At 41.3% G+C, this 18,237-nt stretch overlaps 2 protein-coding genes across 3 annotated transcripts; one reads left to right on the top strand and one right to left on the bottom strand.

The window, feature by feature from the left end:
- Positions 1-3,764: 3,764 nt before the first annotated feature.
- cdr2a (cerebellar degeneration-related protein 2a) lies at positions 3,765-11,514 on the bottom strand. Of its 2 annotated transcripts, none has more exons than XM_034295594.1 (7): positions 11,390-11,514; positions 9,653-9,765; positions 8,353-8,501; positions 8,020-8,196; positions 6,733-7,038; positions 6,357-6,630; positions 3,765-6,231 (listed from the first exon to the last, which is right to left on the bottom strand). In XM_034295594.1, exons 2-7 carry the CDS (start codon positions 9,689-9,691, stop codon positions 5,971-5,973), a joined length of 1,206 nt encoding a protein of 401 aa, XP_034151485.1. In that variant the 5' UTR covers positions 9,692-9,765; positions 11,390-11,514; the 3' UTR covers positions 3,765-5,970. The 2 variants fall into 2 exon arrangements, with proteins under 2 accessions (XP_034151485.1, XP_010895713.1); XM_010897411.3 differs by having other exon boundaries at positions 11,232-11,513.
- Positions 11,515-11,650: 136 nt separating this feature from the next.
- mfsd13al (major facilitator superfamily domain containing 13a-like) lies at positions 11,651-17,387 on the top strand. Its single transcript, XM_010897412.4, has 8 exons — positions 11,651-12,130; positions 12,757-13,071; positions 13,372-13,677; positions 13,816-13,938; positions 14,603-14,757; positions 14,875-14,958; positions 15,672-15,815; positions 16,731-17,387. The coding sequence occupies exons 1-8, from the start codon at positions 11,918-11,920 to the stop codon at positions 16,870-16,872; spliced, it is 1,482 nt and encodes a 493-aa protein (XP_010895714.2). The 5' UTR covers positions 11,651-11,917; the 3' UTR covers positions 16,873-17,387.
- The last annotated feature ends 850 nt before the right edge of the window (positions 17,388-18,237 follow it).

The following is an 18,237-nucleotide window of genomic DNA, read 5'->3' as shown; positions in this document are numbered from 1 at the left end:
TGTAGACACAAGTACATTTTTACTCTTAGAAAGTTTGATTCAGAGCTTAATTGTCAAAGTCCTTCCCATTAAGGTGTCCCTCATGTGCTTAGAAGTTTGCTAACTCCCTTTTTGAACATTGTTCCTGTCAATGTAAGTGCCCTATGGTTTGACGGGGATGGGGGTTAACGCCCTTACTTAAGTCAAATTGATACAAATGTTTAGTCCATGTAGTGATGCTGATTCATTTCCTCATTTCATTTTTCTTATAAAATTTTTTATTTCTTTGCAGCATGGTACATGGTTGTCACATTTTGCACACAGATGGCGCTACAAATTATGATTTACACTATGCGCTTTACATTTTCCATATTAAATTGTATCCACACAGTGCATATATAAAGTGCCCATACCAGCTTCAGCCTTCTTGAAGCTGGCAGCAGTTTTTTCAGAACTTTCTAGAGTAAAGGCTTCTGTCTTACCACATTGCCATGCACACCAGATTTGTGGAGTGCCAGAAAAGCCTCTAACTCTGTCAATGTTGCTATTGGTCTCTCGGTAGCATCTCTAATCTGTCTCCTATTTTCTCTGAAATCCATTTTGGAAGGATGGTCTGGGTCTTGTCGATGTCACACACCTGTTACTTGTTAATTATTATCTTGACTGTGCTTCAAGGGATAGTCAAGGCCTTTCTATATCTTTCCACTAAAGGTGGAGGCCAATTAACATTTTAAGGTGCTAATTCTGAGATGATTTTGGATGACTAACAAGAATGTTGGAGGCTTATTTTATATTCATAAATCTGTTTTACAGTATACGTCAGTTTTGTATTTATTGTGTATTTCACAATAATTATCCACTCCAAGTGTTAAGTATTGTGTGTAGATAATAAAACATTAAATCCATGAAACAGAAGCACTGACAATGATAAAACTTGAAAAAGTTCAAGGGGAAGTAGACTTTTCTCGCTCATTGCTGGAATCCAGTAAGCAGAGGTTTGATTTATGTGCACCAACGTCATCCTCTTTGTTTGTGTTGCAGCAAGTGCAATCTTTTATCAGAAAACCATTGCACGTGGTCTCCCAAACAAAGTTAGTCTCAACTGCAGGCAGGCTGAAAGCATTGTTCAGGGTACAAATTGCAGTGTCCAGAGCCTTTGTAAGATGTTCTCTTTATGGCCAAACTTAGCTTATAATCCCCTTTTGTGGAGAGTTAGTGGATTTGGGGGTTGTTGGGTGTAGGGCAGGAAAGGTTATGTAAAAGCGATTAGCGGACTGGAAGACAAAGCCCTATTATGGGCTGGAGTGGGATCACCAAGTACATTTGGGGACCGAGGTGGTCTTTCAGAATTCCTGGTGAGTTTCTGGTTGAGACTTAACCCTCAAAGTAGAACCATTTACTAGTTTTTATAATACTTGATGTAATGTGAACTGCCTACACAGTAGTTTATATGCACCTTAGCCAAATACATTTAAACTCAGTTGTTCACAATTCCTGACATTTAATCCTAGTAAAAATTCCCTGTCTTCGGTTTGTTAGGATCACCACTTTATTTTAAGGATGTTCCCAGCGGGTCAGAAGTTCACATATTCACAACTAGTATTTGGTAGAACTGCCTTTAAATTAACTTGGGTCAAACGTTTTGGGTAGCCTTCCACAAGCTCCGTGATGGCCACTCCAATACCTTGACTTTGTTGTACTTCAGTCATTTAGCCACAACATTTGCCACAACTTTGGAAGTGTGCTTGGGGTCATTGTCCATTTGCAAGACCCATTTGCGACCAAGCTTTAACTTCCTGACTGATGTCATGAGATGTTGCTTTAATATATCCACATAAGTTTCCTTCCTCATGATTCCATCTATTTTGTGAAGTACACCAGTCCCTCCTGCAGCAAAGCACCCTGACAACATGATGCTGCCACCCCTGAGCTTCACATGTGGGATGGTGTTCTTTGGCTTGCAAGCCTCCTCCTTTTTTCCCTCCAAACATAATGATGGTCATTATGGCCAAACAGTTAAATTTTTGTTTCATCAGACCAGAGAATTTCTCCTAAAAGAACAATCTTTGTTTGCGGATATCATCTACGGTACATAATATATAATTCAGTGAATCTGGGGAAATCTCTGAAAGCAAGGGACAAGGCCGAAAACCAAAATTGGATGGCAGTGATTTTTGGGCCCTTAGGCGACACTGCGTTAAAAACAGACACGATTCTGTAGTGGACATCACTGCATGGGCTCAGGAACACTTCCGAAAACCACTCTCTGTGAACACAGTATTGCTGCATTCACAAATGCAAGTTAAAACTCTATCATGCAAAGAAGAAACCAGATATAAACAAGATCCAGGACCACTGCCACTTTCTCTGGGCCCAAGGTAATTTAAGACTGAGGTGAAGTTGAAAACGTTCCTTTGGTCTGCAAAATCAAAATGTGAAATTATTTTTGGGAATCATGGACAACATGGCTTCCGGGCAAAAGAGAGGGACCACCCAGCTTCTTAACAGTGCACGGTTCAAAACCGTGCACAGCCCCATAGCATCTGTGATGGTATGGGGCTGCATTAGTACACGTGGCATGAGTGACTTGTACATCTGTGAATGAACCATAAATGCTGAACAATATATATAAGAAAAGACCTCAAAGTGTTGAAGAGGTCTGCACTGTGACAAGGACAGGCAAGGACTGAACAATGTGCTACAGTTACTGCAGAAGAGGCTAAGGAACTATCCCATCCTCACAGGACAAAGGACAAACCATCACAGGCCAGGTGAGAACCATACGATAAGTCAGGGTGAAAGGACAGACACACACACACACACACAGGACATGCAGGTGAACATTGACTGGCAAAGAATGAACATCTGCGTTGGATAACCTGGCCCTGTATCTGTGGTGAAATGGCAACACATGTTGCATTATTGTAGTCATGCAATCATACCACAGAAGGTCGAAATACAGCACTTTGGTTTATGTAGGTTGTAGAAATATAGTATGCTTCATGGCACACCAACTGATGACTGTCAACTTGTCTTCCTCCACACCCTAGGTCTGCCAGCTACCCAGAATTGCTCCCCGGACTCCTAACTGCACAGTCTGCATGTAATCTCACCCACTAGAATAGTGATATAGTGAATTATAAGTGAAATAATCTGTCTGTGAACAATTGTTGGAAAAATTACTTATGTAATGCACGAAGTAGATGTCCTAACCGACTTGCCAAAACTATAAATGTTAACATGAAATCATTAATGACTTCAACCTAAATGTATGTAAAATTCCAACTTCAACTGTACTGTACATTACAAATATTTCTATATAGGACACTACTCAAGTATATCATCATCATGAATAAATACTATTAATAAATGCAGCAAGCAATATTATTTCAGGTTCTGATGTGGTTTAAAAAAATATATTGTGAAGTTTGAGTCTAGGTCCAGGATGAATAATGTCATAATCAACCCTGATTAGAGAGAGAGTAATAACCACCTAAAGGTCATAGCTGTTAACAGACAACTGCATTTTGAGTCCAAAACTGCTGTGATGTAATGAAATAAAAAGTAATGGATGGAGCTAATGTGAATCTAGATCTATATAACAGGTATGGTACAACATAGAGCAGAAAATCTGAAAACAGCCTTCACTGTTCAGCTTGTGAATAAAATTATAGCAAGTTATTCTCATCTGATTTCACAACACCATTTAGGTAATAGTTATCTAATTCATAACATACAACATATTTAATACACACAAACAATCCTGGAAGACTGCAGTCGGCATCTCATCGACACAATTCAGTTTATTTATATTCCTAGATCTGCCCTAGGAATCCCTAAACATCTTGAAATCAAGGCTGTTACTGTACTGATGTGCCTTTTGTTTTTACAAAATTAACTGTAGACCCACCCACCAAAACACATACACTGAGAATCATTAGACTTTGGTGAAAACACATTAGTGTAATGATGTGACCTTGTTCTTGGTTAGCTGAAGTAGCTCAGTGAAGTCGGTTTGACCCATTTAATGATGTACTACTGCATCATTTCTTGTAGTCTAAAGCAGTACTGCTGAGTTGAGAATAACCAATCTACCCATGAGATTAAGCACATTTTACTGGGAGATAGACAATATACTGCTGCAACCTTAAACTCCAACACTGCATCCATAATCATTTAATCTATTCTTTCCACAACCTCTCAGTCGTGTTAACACTTCCGCTTATATACTTACATTTCAAACGCATTCAATTAAGTAGCACCGTAACATACTCTGAACCTTAGTTTCCGTCAAACACATGAAGCCACTGTGAATTAACATTAGCTAAAGCATCAATCACATTATAGTCTTGGAATACAGTGGCAAAAGACATTAATAGCATAGGAAAAATAAATACCATATAATCTCTAAATAATTGTCAAAAAATAAATAAAAATGAAACAAGATGTTTGTTAGTCAAAAAGTGCAAAGCTGTGATGTTTCCTGTTGGCAAGGATAGCTATAGGAACACATCAAAGGACAATAAAAAGAAAGCGCAAACTGGGCCTTTTATAGTGCCAGTACTGATGGTTCTGACATCCTAGCCAAATACAGGTAATTACTTACAGGAATGAGGTATACAAAGTCTTTTGTAAGCAGGTTCTTCCACACAATGTGGAATTATTTTCCCATCATACTAAGTGTCATGTGTAGAAATTCTGGGCTGACCCAGTTACATATTATGTAAGCAGCAAGAGTCGTGATTGTTGGGGCATGTTTATCAAGAGCTTCCGTGACGAAGGCTAGTCAACTTGCCACTGTTTGAAAATATGCAAGGCCGATCCCCATCACCAAACCATGAACCAACTGAACTCATACGGGAAATTCTGGAGTGGTGCCTGACACTGTTTTCCATCACCACCAACAAAACACCCAATTATGGACTATATAAAAGTGTCTCATCCTAACAGTTCCAAACACAAGGACAATCTTTGCCAACACTCTGGCGTCTTGTGGTGGCCCAACGCCCTATTAACACGCAATGTTGGGGTTGCCTTTATTTTCTGTAGTCACAGGTTTCTTCAGTGACTACTAAGCTGCGAACATCTTTTATAGGCCTAACCTCCGTAACCATCCACTGTATAATTACCTAGAGTCTGTTAAGTCTGCTAAACATTTCATTCAGTCCACATGGTTTGCATGAGACAGTAGAGTTAATTACATTTTTAGACAATCTAACAATATGCACAGCATGCATAAAATGTATGGCTTCCCTCCCAGAACAAAGAAACAGAAGTACTGCCACAGACCTAATTGGACCCACCAATAACACTCCTGGATAGTCTACCCAAGGTGAATACCTGTACTGTATGGTGGTCGTATATGTGGTTACAAATCAACACTTTTCGAGCCCAGCTGCCTGTAGCACTGAAGGCCTATACTGTGCATTTACTTACTAAGCACCAAGACCCAACTTATGGAAAATACACATTTGATTTGAATTGCAACAATTGCTTGAAATGAGTAGACAAAATAATTATAAAAGAAAAAAAAAAGCAAGTTGTCAACATTATTGGACTGGTGGTGATATCTAATCGAGCTAAATGAGGCATTATAGCGGTCAAATGTGAAAAGTTGATATTCACCCCATTTAACAACCCATTATCACTGCATGACTTCAATGTTTTGGAGCCAAAGCTTTAAGACATGAATGGTAAAGTAGTCAAAAATATGGACCCATGATATTAGAAGAGGTTATGGACAACTGGAGCTTATCGGTGATTGTGTTGACATGAGACAACAAGGCTACATGTTGTGTTAGAGGCACTGATGTTACTGGGCGAGCCATACCTCTCCATCACGCGCACGTGCATACGCACGTGCACGTGGCTCATTGTGGCCCACTCCTGTAGCAATATTGTCTTAAGCTCACCATCTTCAAACTCAATATCACGGCAAAACAAAAAGTCAGAAACCCCATTGAAAAGGGGCAGAAAGAACCAACAGTGTCATCACTGTCCATGACTTTGCCGCTTGTTCTCACTCAGGTCTTCTTTGGTCTTCTGGATGCAGGTGAAGATCTCCCGGAAGAGGGCTTTGTACTCTGGCTGTGGCCCATTGTCCTCTGGGACAGCAGGGAGCTGGGTGGAGGTGGCAGAGCTGGAGAGCCGTCGTCGGGGGTGGCCGTTGAGGCCGTGGGCTGTCTGCACAGCCTTGTGACTGAGTCCGTCTGCCCCCAGCTGGCAGCGCACGAGAAGCTCCTCGTATTTCACCTGCAGGCATTCAGTCGTAACAATTAAATTGGATTCAACCGCTCTCGGTCGAAGGGCACGTTGTGTACGCTAAGCAATAACAAATGAACCGTTAACATGAAACGGATTTCAATTCACGGATTTACCTGTAGCGCGCTGTACTGGGCGTCCACCTCATTTAGCAGGGAAATTCCTCGCTGCTTCACGGCCTCTGCTCGCCTGATGCATGTACGCTCGTGCCCCTTACGGATCTCCTCTGCTTGCGTCCCGCTCAGAGCGCTTTCACTGCTGCGCCTCTGCAGGTTGCACCTCCCCTGCTCCCCCTGATCCTCCAGCTCTTCACTCTGGCCCAGGCTAGGTTTCCCCTCTGAGGAGAAATAGACTGCGTCGGGAAGCAGTAGTTGGTCAGGTCTCCGGACACTGGTGGAGTAGCAGAGCAAGGTCTTTATTATTGTCGACGGACGTACAAATATGATACAACGCGTTCAAAGTACAAACAGGAACACAGTGCCACGGTGGTACCTTTTGGCGTAGTCGGCCCGCCACAGCTGCCGGAGCTCCTCCACCTCGGCCTCCAGCTCTCTCTGCCTGGCCCGGCAGCCCTCCAGGAGAGCCAGCCGCTGCTCCAGGGCGCTGTTCTCCCTGACTGTCAGCTCAGTCTCCTGCTCCGCCGCCTCCCGCTTCCCTCGCTCAGAGGCCAGCGCAGCCTTCAGGGTCCTGACTGAGCGCTGGAGGGCAGAGTTCTCCTCCTCTGGGTTTGGTTCCTGGGGGGAGTTCACCCTTGTTGCCCAGGAACGCTCCACACGCAGGCTCTCATAGGCCATGTACCTGAGATGGGCAGAACATGTAAGGGTCAGCAAACTGGACAAGGTGGTTAAAGGGTTCCATTTTTGACTGTGTGCTTTATCATTCATCTTTTGTGTGTGTGTGATTTCTCTTAAGAGATTCGTGATGACACTGACTGGCTTGTAGAATAAAGGGTTGGCCCAACACTTGCGTGCTAAGACATTAGGTGCACGCAGGCTGGACTTAACCCCGTAAAGGATCTGCCGGGGATTATATTCGAAAAGCCTTGAACCAGATGGGGATGTGTGTGTGTCTGTGTGACCTGCAAAGTCAGCACACACATGATAATACCCCAGGGCAGGGTCAAGGGTCATAAGGGTCAAGCTAAACAGGTCACTGGACTATAAGAACATCTCTGTAGCTAATTGTCTACATGACTTTATATGAACTAAAAGCAAATACTCAAACAACATTGTTTTCAGCCAAGATGAAAATATTATTTTCCTGTAATTCCAAACATTAATGCCATGGGCTGTAAAGGCATTTCAGCAGTTTAAAAGTTCTCAGCAATTAGTTCTCTGCAAATCGTCTCATTCTGGTCACACTTTTTATTTAATTTGGCTAAGATCCAGCAGTTCTACACATTTTAAGATGGGGTAGACAAAGTTACTCAAATTATAGTTTTAAAGGGATATAAAGTATTTTGTATAATTTCTTCACTTACAGAAGTTAGGCAAAATCACATGTGTCTCTGAGTAGTTTGTTTAGGGCAATGGAAGTCTTTGGTTGATACTAGCTAGCTCCTTTTGGGAACAAAATGATTTAGAGTGTGACAGTTATTATTTTGTAATAATTCTATAGTATATTGAATATTGGCACAAGGTGCCTACTACCAGGAACCAGCCTAGAAGCCAGTTGCAGCCACAATAGCTTAGTATACTGGGACATAAATGAAAAACAGCACAACCACCTAATGCATTCTGTTGCTGCAGGACATAAACATGCCCACACATGCACACTCACTTGTCGTTCTGCAGGTCATAGAGCTCCTTGAGGCAGGACACGCTCTGTGCTCCGAGACTGCGTCTCTGTTCTGCAAGCTCCCTTTTGCTGCGGTCTGACTGAGCGGTCCTCAGCTCCTCTACTTGTGTCTGCAAGTCCTCCATGTGGGTCTGAAGACTTTCGATTGTCTCAGTCAGGCTGGAAAAGAACAGGCATTCTTGTGGTCCTAAAATAATAGACTTTGGGTAGATAATTCATTTAGCAAAAACCTATTTGACTTCAGACCAGATGATTCACACTGGGAATGTTTTTGCACTTACTATGTTCAGACAGAAATAAAGACCCGAGCCTCACCTTTTGATCTTCTGTTTCGCGACCCGGTTGTCCAGAACCAGCCTGTGGTTGCCCTGCTCCAGGTCCCTGGCTGCCACATCCAGCTGCTCATAGACCTTAGCATGTTGCTCGTTCATCTGCCTCAGCAGATCCACCTGTTTTGTCAGGTACTGGGGGAGATGGGAGGTCATTTTAGGGTCATAGGAATAACATGGGTAGAAAATAACAGCTCTTTGGGGCCTTTGTTGGACCCAGGTTAGGTCCCTACAATAACACATGATCAGACCAGGACGGGAAACTCTGGTGATACCAAATGAATACTGTCCAGCATTTAATTGTGGTTGCAGAATGACAGCTGTGGTATAGGAGTTGTCACTGTGTTCCCATGCTCAGAACAATATCAGTTACCAACAAACCAGCGCTGCCACGGAGAATGCACTACCGTACGTCCAAATATGGACTGGCAAAACACTGGCTTTGTGGCAGGACTACTTCTTCATAGGTATTTGAAAGACATGGACATTGAGCTAGGGCAAATAGCACTTAGCAAAATCAGTATCGATTTTATATGAATACAACCAGCTATTCTTAACAGCACTTCTAAGGATTCCTTGAATGGAGAGACAGGTCTTACACTGGATGTTGTGGAGTGACAGATTGTCTACTGGTAGGAAGCGTTGGTCCAGTAAATGAAAGGTCACTGCTTAAAATACCTGACAAGGTAAACAGTCTGTTGTGGTCTTGTGCAAAGTATTTAACCCTAATCGCTCCAGTAAGTCAGTCTGGATAACAGCGGCTGCTCAATTGAAAATGTTGACCGAACACATACTGCATGTTCCACCATGGACACTCATAGCTAGGGTGTTCACTACATTTTGTACAGATCTGATGTGCATGCATATTTGTTTGGAAATGTTATTTGATGCTCTGTACAGGATAACGAGAAAACCATGAATGTGTATTTTACCATCAAACCTGAGTTAGCAATGCAAATCTAAGTTTGAAAGCAACTGCTTTTGATGAAATGAGGCACAAACACACATGACATAGTACACAATGGCTGCCTATGCTTTTTGGCTCGACAGCTCCACTATAACTAGTGACCAAAAGTCGCAGACGGCATCTTTAATAAAGTGCAAAAAAAAATTCCTTACAAAAAGTTAATTAATGCTCCACATCTTGTCGCCATATATTGTAATATGTTATTGACTACTACTGTAAATAAAACAGAAGGTTCTCCTTATCGCCAGCACCATAAATAGGCAATGGTGATCTGTGTTCGCTCTCAATGGCTTAGTATGATAATATTTATGCTAGTTACCTCAATCTCCTGCAGCTGGTCATGGTTGGTGGAGTACATCTGCTGCAGGCCCTGCTCTAATTCATGGTTCCGGTCCAGAAGAGTCTTACCCAGCTGAGCTGCCAAATGGAGATCTGTACACAGACACACGAACCAAAGTCATTACTTCTGTACATACTAAATACAGATCAGTAAACACAGTTTTCTATACTGGTGAGGACCAACGATGAAATGTGATCAATTGCGTGATCCGGTTGTAGGCAGAGCCAGAACAGAATATACTCATTGACAGTAGCCCACAAGCGGTCTGTCCGTGAGTGGGTGTGCTTTTCAGTTCTCAGATCAGAGCTGTGTGTATGACATTTGTTGCTATACTTTGCTAGTTGGTGAGTTAGTATCTCAGGTGTGGGTTAAAATGTGCTCAGCAAAAGGTAAGGAAATGCTTCCGATAACACACCAACATTTCAAGATGTATTTATTTGACGTCAGGAAAATGTTGACTTTAGATTAGAAGGGGATTTTTGCATTTTCAGACAGGCTTGAATATTCAATAATGGTAAATGGAGGGTAGCCAACACTATCTTGTTCTCTGTATGCCCTGTGAGAATAATAAACATTTTATTGAAGTAATTTCTTTCACCATACAACCCAACACATTAATTAATGTGGAGTCTTAACATAAAATATTTAAGAAATCTAGGCCTTGTTTGAACACCTCATATTGGCAACATTATAATAGTATAGCATATAATAAAGCTAAGTAAACATTTCATAGGATTTGCTCCACTGGCTTTGTTGGTGAGGCATTCTGAATAGATTATGCTCAATTAGCCACAAGTGTTGATTGGTTGCAGTCTAAAACTTTAAAAGTGGGTACGACAAGTGTTCATTGTAAACAAGCACAGAATTCTCATGTTCACAAGACCAGACATTTGTTTAGTGCCAAAACCAAATTGAAGGAACATTGATGAGTAATGGAAATGTCCTACATAACAGAAAACACAGAAACCTAAAACACACACAGCTCAAACAGTAGTCAACACAAAGATAGTACACACAAAGCCACAATATGACATTTATGAGACACATTAGTGAAAACATGGAAAGGGACTCCCCCTTCCCCCAAGGATATCCTGGCGATTCAAGGCTCTCAGGAATTCGCAACATAACAGACCCATGACTATGTGTGGAGTGTCACAAGCGCGTTATTCTACAATGTGATTTTGAGATAAAAATCTGTGATTATTTAAATTTTTATATTCTAACAAAAATTATGATTTAAAATACAATCAGTGGGTGTCCGTAAAAGGCAATATTTTGAAGTCTATGGCATCAGTGCAGTCAGCTGCTGAAAATGTAATTAGCCTGTGAGCAATAACGGTGAGCTTCAGGCTATGCACAGAGGCTGTCTGGAACCAGCTAAAAGTATCAATGGTAATCTAATCTATAGCCTATTATGATATAATACGTTTCAACCCAGAGTGTAGAATTCCGGAATTTTATTACAATAGGTAGTTTTAGCTGTTCTAAGACACGGCTGTTTAGGGCGCGACCGACCAAGCTTTTCCTCCCTGGAACGCCCGCAACATAAGTATCTCACCATGCTCAAGGTCCTTTTTGTCATACCAAGGCTCCTCATCCTTGAGTTCAAACTCTTCGTCTACTAACATATCAGTCAGCATTTCACCTGACAGACATTTACTTCAGTAGAAGACGCGCGTGGAGACTTGTGCAGATACAATTCTAAAACACCGGTACCCTTTGTGTGATGAGCTTCCAGGAATGACCGAGAGCGGCAAACATCCTCCGGTAGCGTAGTCCGGTATCTAACTGCAGCAACGTGGCAATCTGTGTGCAGCCGTAGAAAATCAACTCACGTCTCTTAGAAAAGGGCGAGCCCACATTTACGTGACAGCTTCTTGACCAATTGCTGAAAGCAGGTGGGGCCAAACACACATTTTGACCAATGTCTTATGTTTCGTGGTTGTTTTTCCACCTATTTCCGTATTTACAGAAAAGGCAATGTCAGAAGCAACAGTTAGTGCAATTGAAAGCAAGATTATCTCATTTTTATCTCAAGTGTTTTTGTTTTTAATTGAATGTTTTGCACGAAAAGTGAACACATCTTTGATTAATTATCAGTAAGGCTATACGTATTTTTAAATTCAAATGGACAGAAGTAAACTTTAAGATTTTGTTACTACTTTTTCTGTCTAATATTTTCATGAAAGGAAAGCTATTGTTTGAGAAAGGGAGTAAACGTAATATTTTAAACCACCATCCGGCATGGCTGTGGAGAAACCGGCCGCAGGTGTTCGCTCCCTTGGTGGCCTGAACATCATGAAGCTGTTTGCGAGTCTGGGGGCGCACCCCGCCGCCATGGCTTATTCCATGACCACCTTAGGAGCAGGCATGATGAACAACATATTCAGTTTTTACTATGTTAAGCTGTTCCTTAACAAGTACAAGATATCAGAGGGTGCTTTCAATCAATCCCAAGTGAGTAGCGCATTCTAGTATCCCTGTTACTAACTTCCATGTGCCCAAGCACGTGTTTAAAGAGATAATCTCTTTCAATAACGCAATCATTATTATTTATTTACTTTCATAGCATAATGTATACACTGTTATTCTAGTCAGTGGACATCGACTCTGTTCAGGGTTTGTGGAAGGTCTTTGGTTAAACCAAACAATGAAGATCCCAAAAGGCCCTGTGGTACTCGACAGTTTTCTGGGTTTGCACTGAAGAGGCTTCCATTAAAGAATGATCTTTGCTTTCTATAAGATATGTAACTTTCAATTTATCATTCAGCAGTTGATGCAAATCCATAACACTTAAATAACATTGACCCATATGTTGTCATGGATAATACTGAAGGCCACACTGAAGTGTCACAGTGATCCACTTGCATGGAAGTACATTGCACACTGTCTTAGAAACGTGAATAACTGGTTTGACATGTCTATACTTACTAGGATTTAGTAGTGGAATGTCCACAATGATATGCTCATTAAAGCTAAACCAAGGTAAACAAAGCATGAACCACCTCCTGTATAAAGTGGACTTTACTTCACATTTCTATCCAGACAGACCAGTAATCTGTGTCACATGTTCAACTTGACAGGTGGTGTACATGGTGTGGAACGCGGTGAATGACCCTCTTTTCGGCTACATGCAGGATAACTCCCGTGTGCGCTGCTGCTCCCAACGTCGTCTCTCCATCTTGTATGGTGCTCCTTTCTATGCACTCGCCTTTCTCCTTGCCTGGTTCCCGTGGCGAGAGTACGCCCCCGGCGACTGGATGAGTGGAGTCCATCTAGTGGTGGCACTGTGTGCATTTGATGGGATGCTGACGTTTGTGCTGCTGGCGCAGTGCGCCCTCTTTGCAGAGATCTCTGGCCACCACGAGAGCAGGCTGAGACTCATCAAGTACAACCAGGTGGGTAAGGGAGGCACTTTGGCAAGTACAACCAGCTGGTTAAGGGAGGGGCTTTGGCAAGTACAACCAGGTGGGTAAGGGAGACGCTTTGGCAAGTACAACCAGGTGGGTAAGGGAGACGCTTTGGCAAGTACAACCAGGTGGGTAAGGGAGATGCTTTGGCAAGTACAACCAGTTGGGTAAGGGAGATGCTTTGGCAAGTGTTTCCTTCTCACATTTCATTTTAGCTATATAACGTATGTTTAGTCATGAAAGTGTTCTCACATTTGTTCACTCTCGTCTCTTCTCCCCACATCTCAGGTGGCATCTCTAATAGGCTCTTCCAGTGTTCTGTTCTGCGGCCTCCTATCTCAGAACATGGATGACTTCCAAGCTTTTCAGGGCTTCGCAGTCCTGGTGGCAGTTCTGGCTTGTGGCTGCATGATCTACACAGGCCTACACAGTGAGAGTCGCTTTGATACCAAAGAGTCCGCACCTGGGTCGCCAGAGATAAATGACCAAGATTCTGGGCAGTCAGCTCTTTCTTTCTCCTCTGTGACTTCTATGACCTTGCAGATCCTGACAAATAAGGACTTCCAACTCTTTGTGGTCATGAACTTCTTCCAGGTCAGAAAAAAATAAGAAACTACTCAGTGGGGCAAAAGAACGTTGTTTGTTCTGTTGATGATGATATGTATTTATATGAGTGTAAACCACATCTGACTGTAATTTGTTGTTCCCTCCTATCCGCTTCACTTCATCCAGGTATTCATGGTGGCATTCTGTAATAACTTCACTATGATCTTTGTTGAGCATCTGATACCCCCCGATGTGTTGCCATCTCTTGCCAAGAGCTTCATGTACGGAGCTGGCTTCATTTGTCCTCAGGTAACAATTTATAATGTTTTTGGGGAGGGGGTGGGTGGGTCTTTAACCTCACTCAACACCAATGCATGGAGTAACCTGCCAGTCCACACCTTAAACCCCTCAAACTCAACTGTGGACCTTGAGGTCAATCAGGCACTGTTTAGACCTGGGAAATCAGGTGGGTACAACTGATGATGAGAGAACAAAAAACGAGCCGGCTCCAGACATCATAGGGTAAGAGCTGAATACCCCTACATTAGACCATGTCTTTCAAAGTGCTTCTGTAGAAATCACCTCAGTGTTTTCATAGATTTAAATGAATAGGGTCATCATGGAACACAGAATATTTCAATATCTTTATTCTATAAAGTGTGCAGTGCACCACCTACCCATACGTTTCTCAGGAAATATAGAACAATATGGGCAAATAGTATGTATCCTAATTATATTTACCTGCAAGTATCTCTCTATAAAACCAACATTTTAATAATTTAAAGGTTATTATGTTCTCAGAATGATAAATCAGTTGGATGTGTATTTGGGCATGGTCGGCCAACTGCAATGCATTAGAGATTGGCCTCGTTAGTACGAGACCGTACAAAGTCCATAAACTTCACTGATTCATTTCAATATTGTTACTTACCTTACTGTACCTTATTTCCACCTCTCTGTGGTGTGTCCTCAGTTGCTGGTGCTGAGCGGTCACAGGCTGCTTCACAGACTAGGATATTACAAGATCATCCTGCTCACCTTCTATGTGGAGGCTGGCATGGCTGCTGCCATGCTGCTGCTGGGTCCATATCATTACTACATCCTGGCATTCTTCCTCACAGCTAACATGTAAAACGCTATGCTGTCAATGTCTGAACCTTCACATATATCAGTTATATAATTATTTGAGGTTAATTGTTTTGTAGGAGTCTAATTCAGTTGTATCAAAACCTTTTCTCCATTCAGGGTCCTTATACAGGCGGCATTCAGTCTCTTTAACCTACCTCTGGCCGACATCATCGACTCAGACCTGCAGAAACACAAGCGCAGGTAAACCCATGTCTTTGTGTGACATCACAGTTATTATAGTGTCACTTCAGCCCCAAGTGACTGGTACTCACCCTGGCTTCCATTACCTCCAGGAATAGAACATCACTCCCTTGGGTGTGTTCTCTAAGCTCACATTGAGCTTTAATGCTTTGCTCAGCATTTGGGGAAATGAACAGTCGGTACTGTGCAGACTAAGTCACGAAGAAACTGAATCTTTGGATCATTCTACTGGTTCTGTCCATTGGTTGGCTGATGTCTGGAATTATGCCCAGGAATGGCTGTCAAATCATCAAGGTGTGATTGAGCCTGTGAACTGTACTCCTGGGGGACCTTTAGGTCAACTGTCAGGCAATAAGAAATTATGTCATGCTTTTGGGTAAACAATATATTTTAGTTATATTTATTTTGTGAGCGGTATTAGTAGATATGGAGGTTCAAGGACCTTCTGAGAAACGACTCTAGAATAGAAGGATCTATTTCAAAAGTAAACAATAACATTATCAACTTTGCAAGTGAATATAATACATGCCAATCTAGTGCATATCCAAGTGCAATCCCCCTTAGGTTTTTACAAAGCAACTTTCAGTAGGACCTTGTTGATCAGTCTAGCATCTCACACAGGATGACTTAGCTGATTGATGCCTGCTGTTTTGGGTGTAGTCATCAGCGAGTGGATCAAGTATGTTTTTCCTTTTCTTCTGTGTCCACCACAGCTCCCCTCTCTCCTCCATGGTGTTTGGGACCAATGCATTGTTCACCAAACCAGCCCAATCCCTGGCCCCTATAATGGTGGTATCAATTCTCAACCAGTTTGGTTATGAGAGCCTGAAGGAGGCTGGGAGGGTGGCAAACCCCAGGTAAGGTCTGTCTATGAATAGTCTGAAGTGACCTTTCGATTAGTAATGATCAGTAAATATACTGCTGTGGACTGGTCAGTTTAAAACATTGAAACGTAACATATTTAGTCATATGCTTACCTATCTAGGATTGGAAGTATTTTTGGGGCAAATATCACTGTTGTAGTTGTGGTGTTTGGAAGCCTCCTGAGGTTATGTGCTGTACCAAGAAGATAACAGGATATTAGGCTGCCTACTCCCTCTAGTGGTGAGAAATTGTGTTAACATCATATACAGCTCCGGAAAAAATTAAGACACCACTGCACCTTTTTCTTTCCTTCCCAAAAAAGTTGAAAAGGAAAGTTATGAGTGAGGAGATTTATGTGTTAATGAAGCAAATGTACGGAAAACAACTATTTAAAACAATACATTCAGTCAATCTCTGATTAGATTTACTTGTATATTAATTATGAATATAATTACAATTGATTAAAGAAAATGCCCTCCAGTGGGCTACACCTCAATTTAGACAAACTAAAATAATGAAATCCTTTACTGGTAAAAAGGGCAGGTGTAACAACATACATTTGCAAAAACCGTAATACATTTTGCTTTATGGAATTGTTGGAAAGTAGGCTACACTGAAAAGCTGTAACTGTCAGTAGAAGCGGATGTTTTTTATGAATAAACATTGCCATGCTGGTGGGTTGTAAATGACATTTGAAATAGCTCCTAGCTCTGAAAGGAAACATAGGTCAAATTAGTTTTATGTAAATGTGGCGTCTTCCAGAAGAAATATGAGGTGACACTCTCGGATTTACTTCTTCAAGGCCAGATATCTTTCACATTGAAAAATACTTAGTTATACTGGTGTTGTGCAATTGTATCATCTTCTTGTAACAGATCTTTAACACTCTTTCCTGTCCTCTCCTGTAGTGACTTGGAGGCTCTGCACAAAACCATGTTCTACCTGGTTTGTGTGGTGCCCATGTGTGTCGCCGCTCTGCAAGTATTGATCTGGAAGCCATTTTCTATACGCAACCGCCATACTGTAGACACCAAATATGTTGACAGCTGAGTTGCTCTACTTTATCACTCTTCAAGGGAACATGGTGGTGTAATTAATGGCCAGAGAATTCTGCAGACGAAACACTCCACCTGTATGTTTGTGATGTTTGTCATTGAAGTTGTCTAGTTGTACTGAAATTTAAAGAAAAGGGGACCAATTCTACTGTAGGAGCATAATACCTGAGCCATATGTGATTGTTCTCTGAGCACTATGTGTTTTTTTCATTTTCTAGGCAAAATAGACCACTGTGCTTTATAGTTTTCTATACTGAATACTTTCAAATAATTTACTGATTTGCAGACTTTGCACTTGAAGTGTAAAGCACTGAGATGTACTTTCTTTGACATGTGTATGCATATCATACATACTGGTATCATGGGACCTCAGCCTTGGTAACGTTGTGCCTTATACTATTTTATACTATGCAGTTGCTTTTGGGATCAAATTATTTGTAATAATTTGTTAGGGATTGTTTTACACATGTTGTAAATATTGTGTTATAAACAAGCCGTCATACAAATGCATACAACAGTGTGATGTTATTGAACTTGATATAAAACTTATTCACTTAGGATGCCTGTCTGTGCCAATCCAAAATAAAATGCTGATGTGCTTGTTAGGTCACAGCTGAGACAACCCAGTTGAATTAGGGTCCATAAGTAAAGATTTCACCATAAGTCTACACCTGTTCATTGAAGCATGTGACATTATTATAATAATTTATCTAATTGTACTGCAGTTACAGAACTGCATTTTTTTGTTACTATCTCAATGAGTTGCTCATTAGTTGTTGGGAATAACTGTCAATTTTTTCAAGGCTGTAATTTAACATAACATTTTCAAGGCTCAATATTTATCACAAATATAGACAAAATCAAGAACAAATATTCAGCTGTTAAAATTGATTGAACATAAAGAAATTAGCAACAGATGTTTTTTTTAAAGTTAAATAAATAAAGAAAATATGATCAAAGACCAAAATAATCCATCATACAGAGGTCTAGCATTTTGCATTTTGAAATGCAGGCAGATGTTTTCTAACATCGCTGTTAATCTGTAGATTTTTCTGGGGATGTTTTACCTTGACAATTCAAGGCTCCTTTGAATTGACCCTTTCAGACATACAACCAACCGACCGGTATCCCTTCTGTCTTTCCTTTCCTGAATGCTTGAGCATTGTGTCTCTGACCAACAATCCTGTTACTATATACAGTAAGGGAAAAAAATATTTGATCCCCTGCTGATTTTGTACATTTGCTCACTGAATAAGAAATGATCAGTGTGTTTATTTGAACAGTGAGAGACAGAATTACAAAAAAACTATCCAGAAAAACACATGTCAAAAATGTTGTAAATGGATTTGCATTTTAATGA

Source organism: Esox lucius, chromosome 11 (assembly GCF_011004845.1).
Source record: "Esox lucius isolate fEsoLuc1 chromosome 11, fEsoLuc1.pri, whole genome shotgun sequence".
In the NCBI taxonomy this organism is placed as follows: Eukaryota; Metazoa; Chordata; class Actinopteri; order Esociformes; family Esocidae; genus Esox; species Esox lucius.
Note: the sequence above shows the minus strand (reverse complement) of the source record. Positions and strands in the feature narration are given on the sequence as shown.

Excerpts from the sequence above, each read along its gene's own strand:
- cdr2a (XM_010897411.3), bottom strand. The coding sequence starts at position 11,313 with ATGCTGACTGATATGTTAGTAGACGAAGAGTTTGAACTCAAGGATGAG. Across the intron at positions 8,502-9,652 it reads ACCAGCTGCAGGAGATTGAG|TACCTGACAAAACAGGTGGA; the intron begins GTAACTAGCATA and ends CATCTCCCCCAG. Across the intron at positions 6,232-6,356 it reads CCCAGTACAGCGCGCTACAG|GTGAAATACGAGGAGCTTCT; the intron begins GTAAATCCGTGA and ends GAATGCCTGCAG.
- mfsd13al (XM_010897412.4), top strand. The coding sequence starts at position 11,918 with ATGGCTGTGGAGAAACCGGCCGCAGGTGTTCGCTCCCTTGGTGGCCTG. Across the intron at positions 13,072-13,371 it reads GACTCATCAAGTACAACCAG|GTGGCATCTCTAATAGGCTC; the intron begins GTGGGTAAGGGA and ends CCCACATCTCAG. Across the intron at positions 13,939-14,602 it reads CTGGCTTCATTTGTCCTCAG|TTGCTGGTGCTGAGCGGTCA; the intron begins GTAACAATTTAT and ends GTGTGTCCTCAG.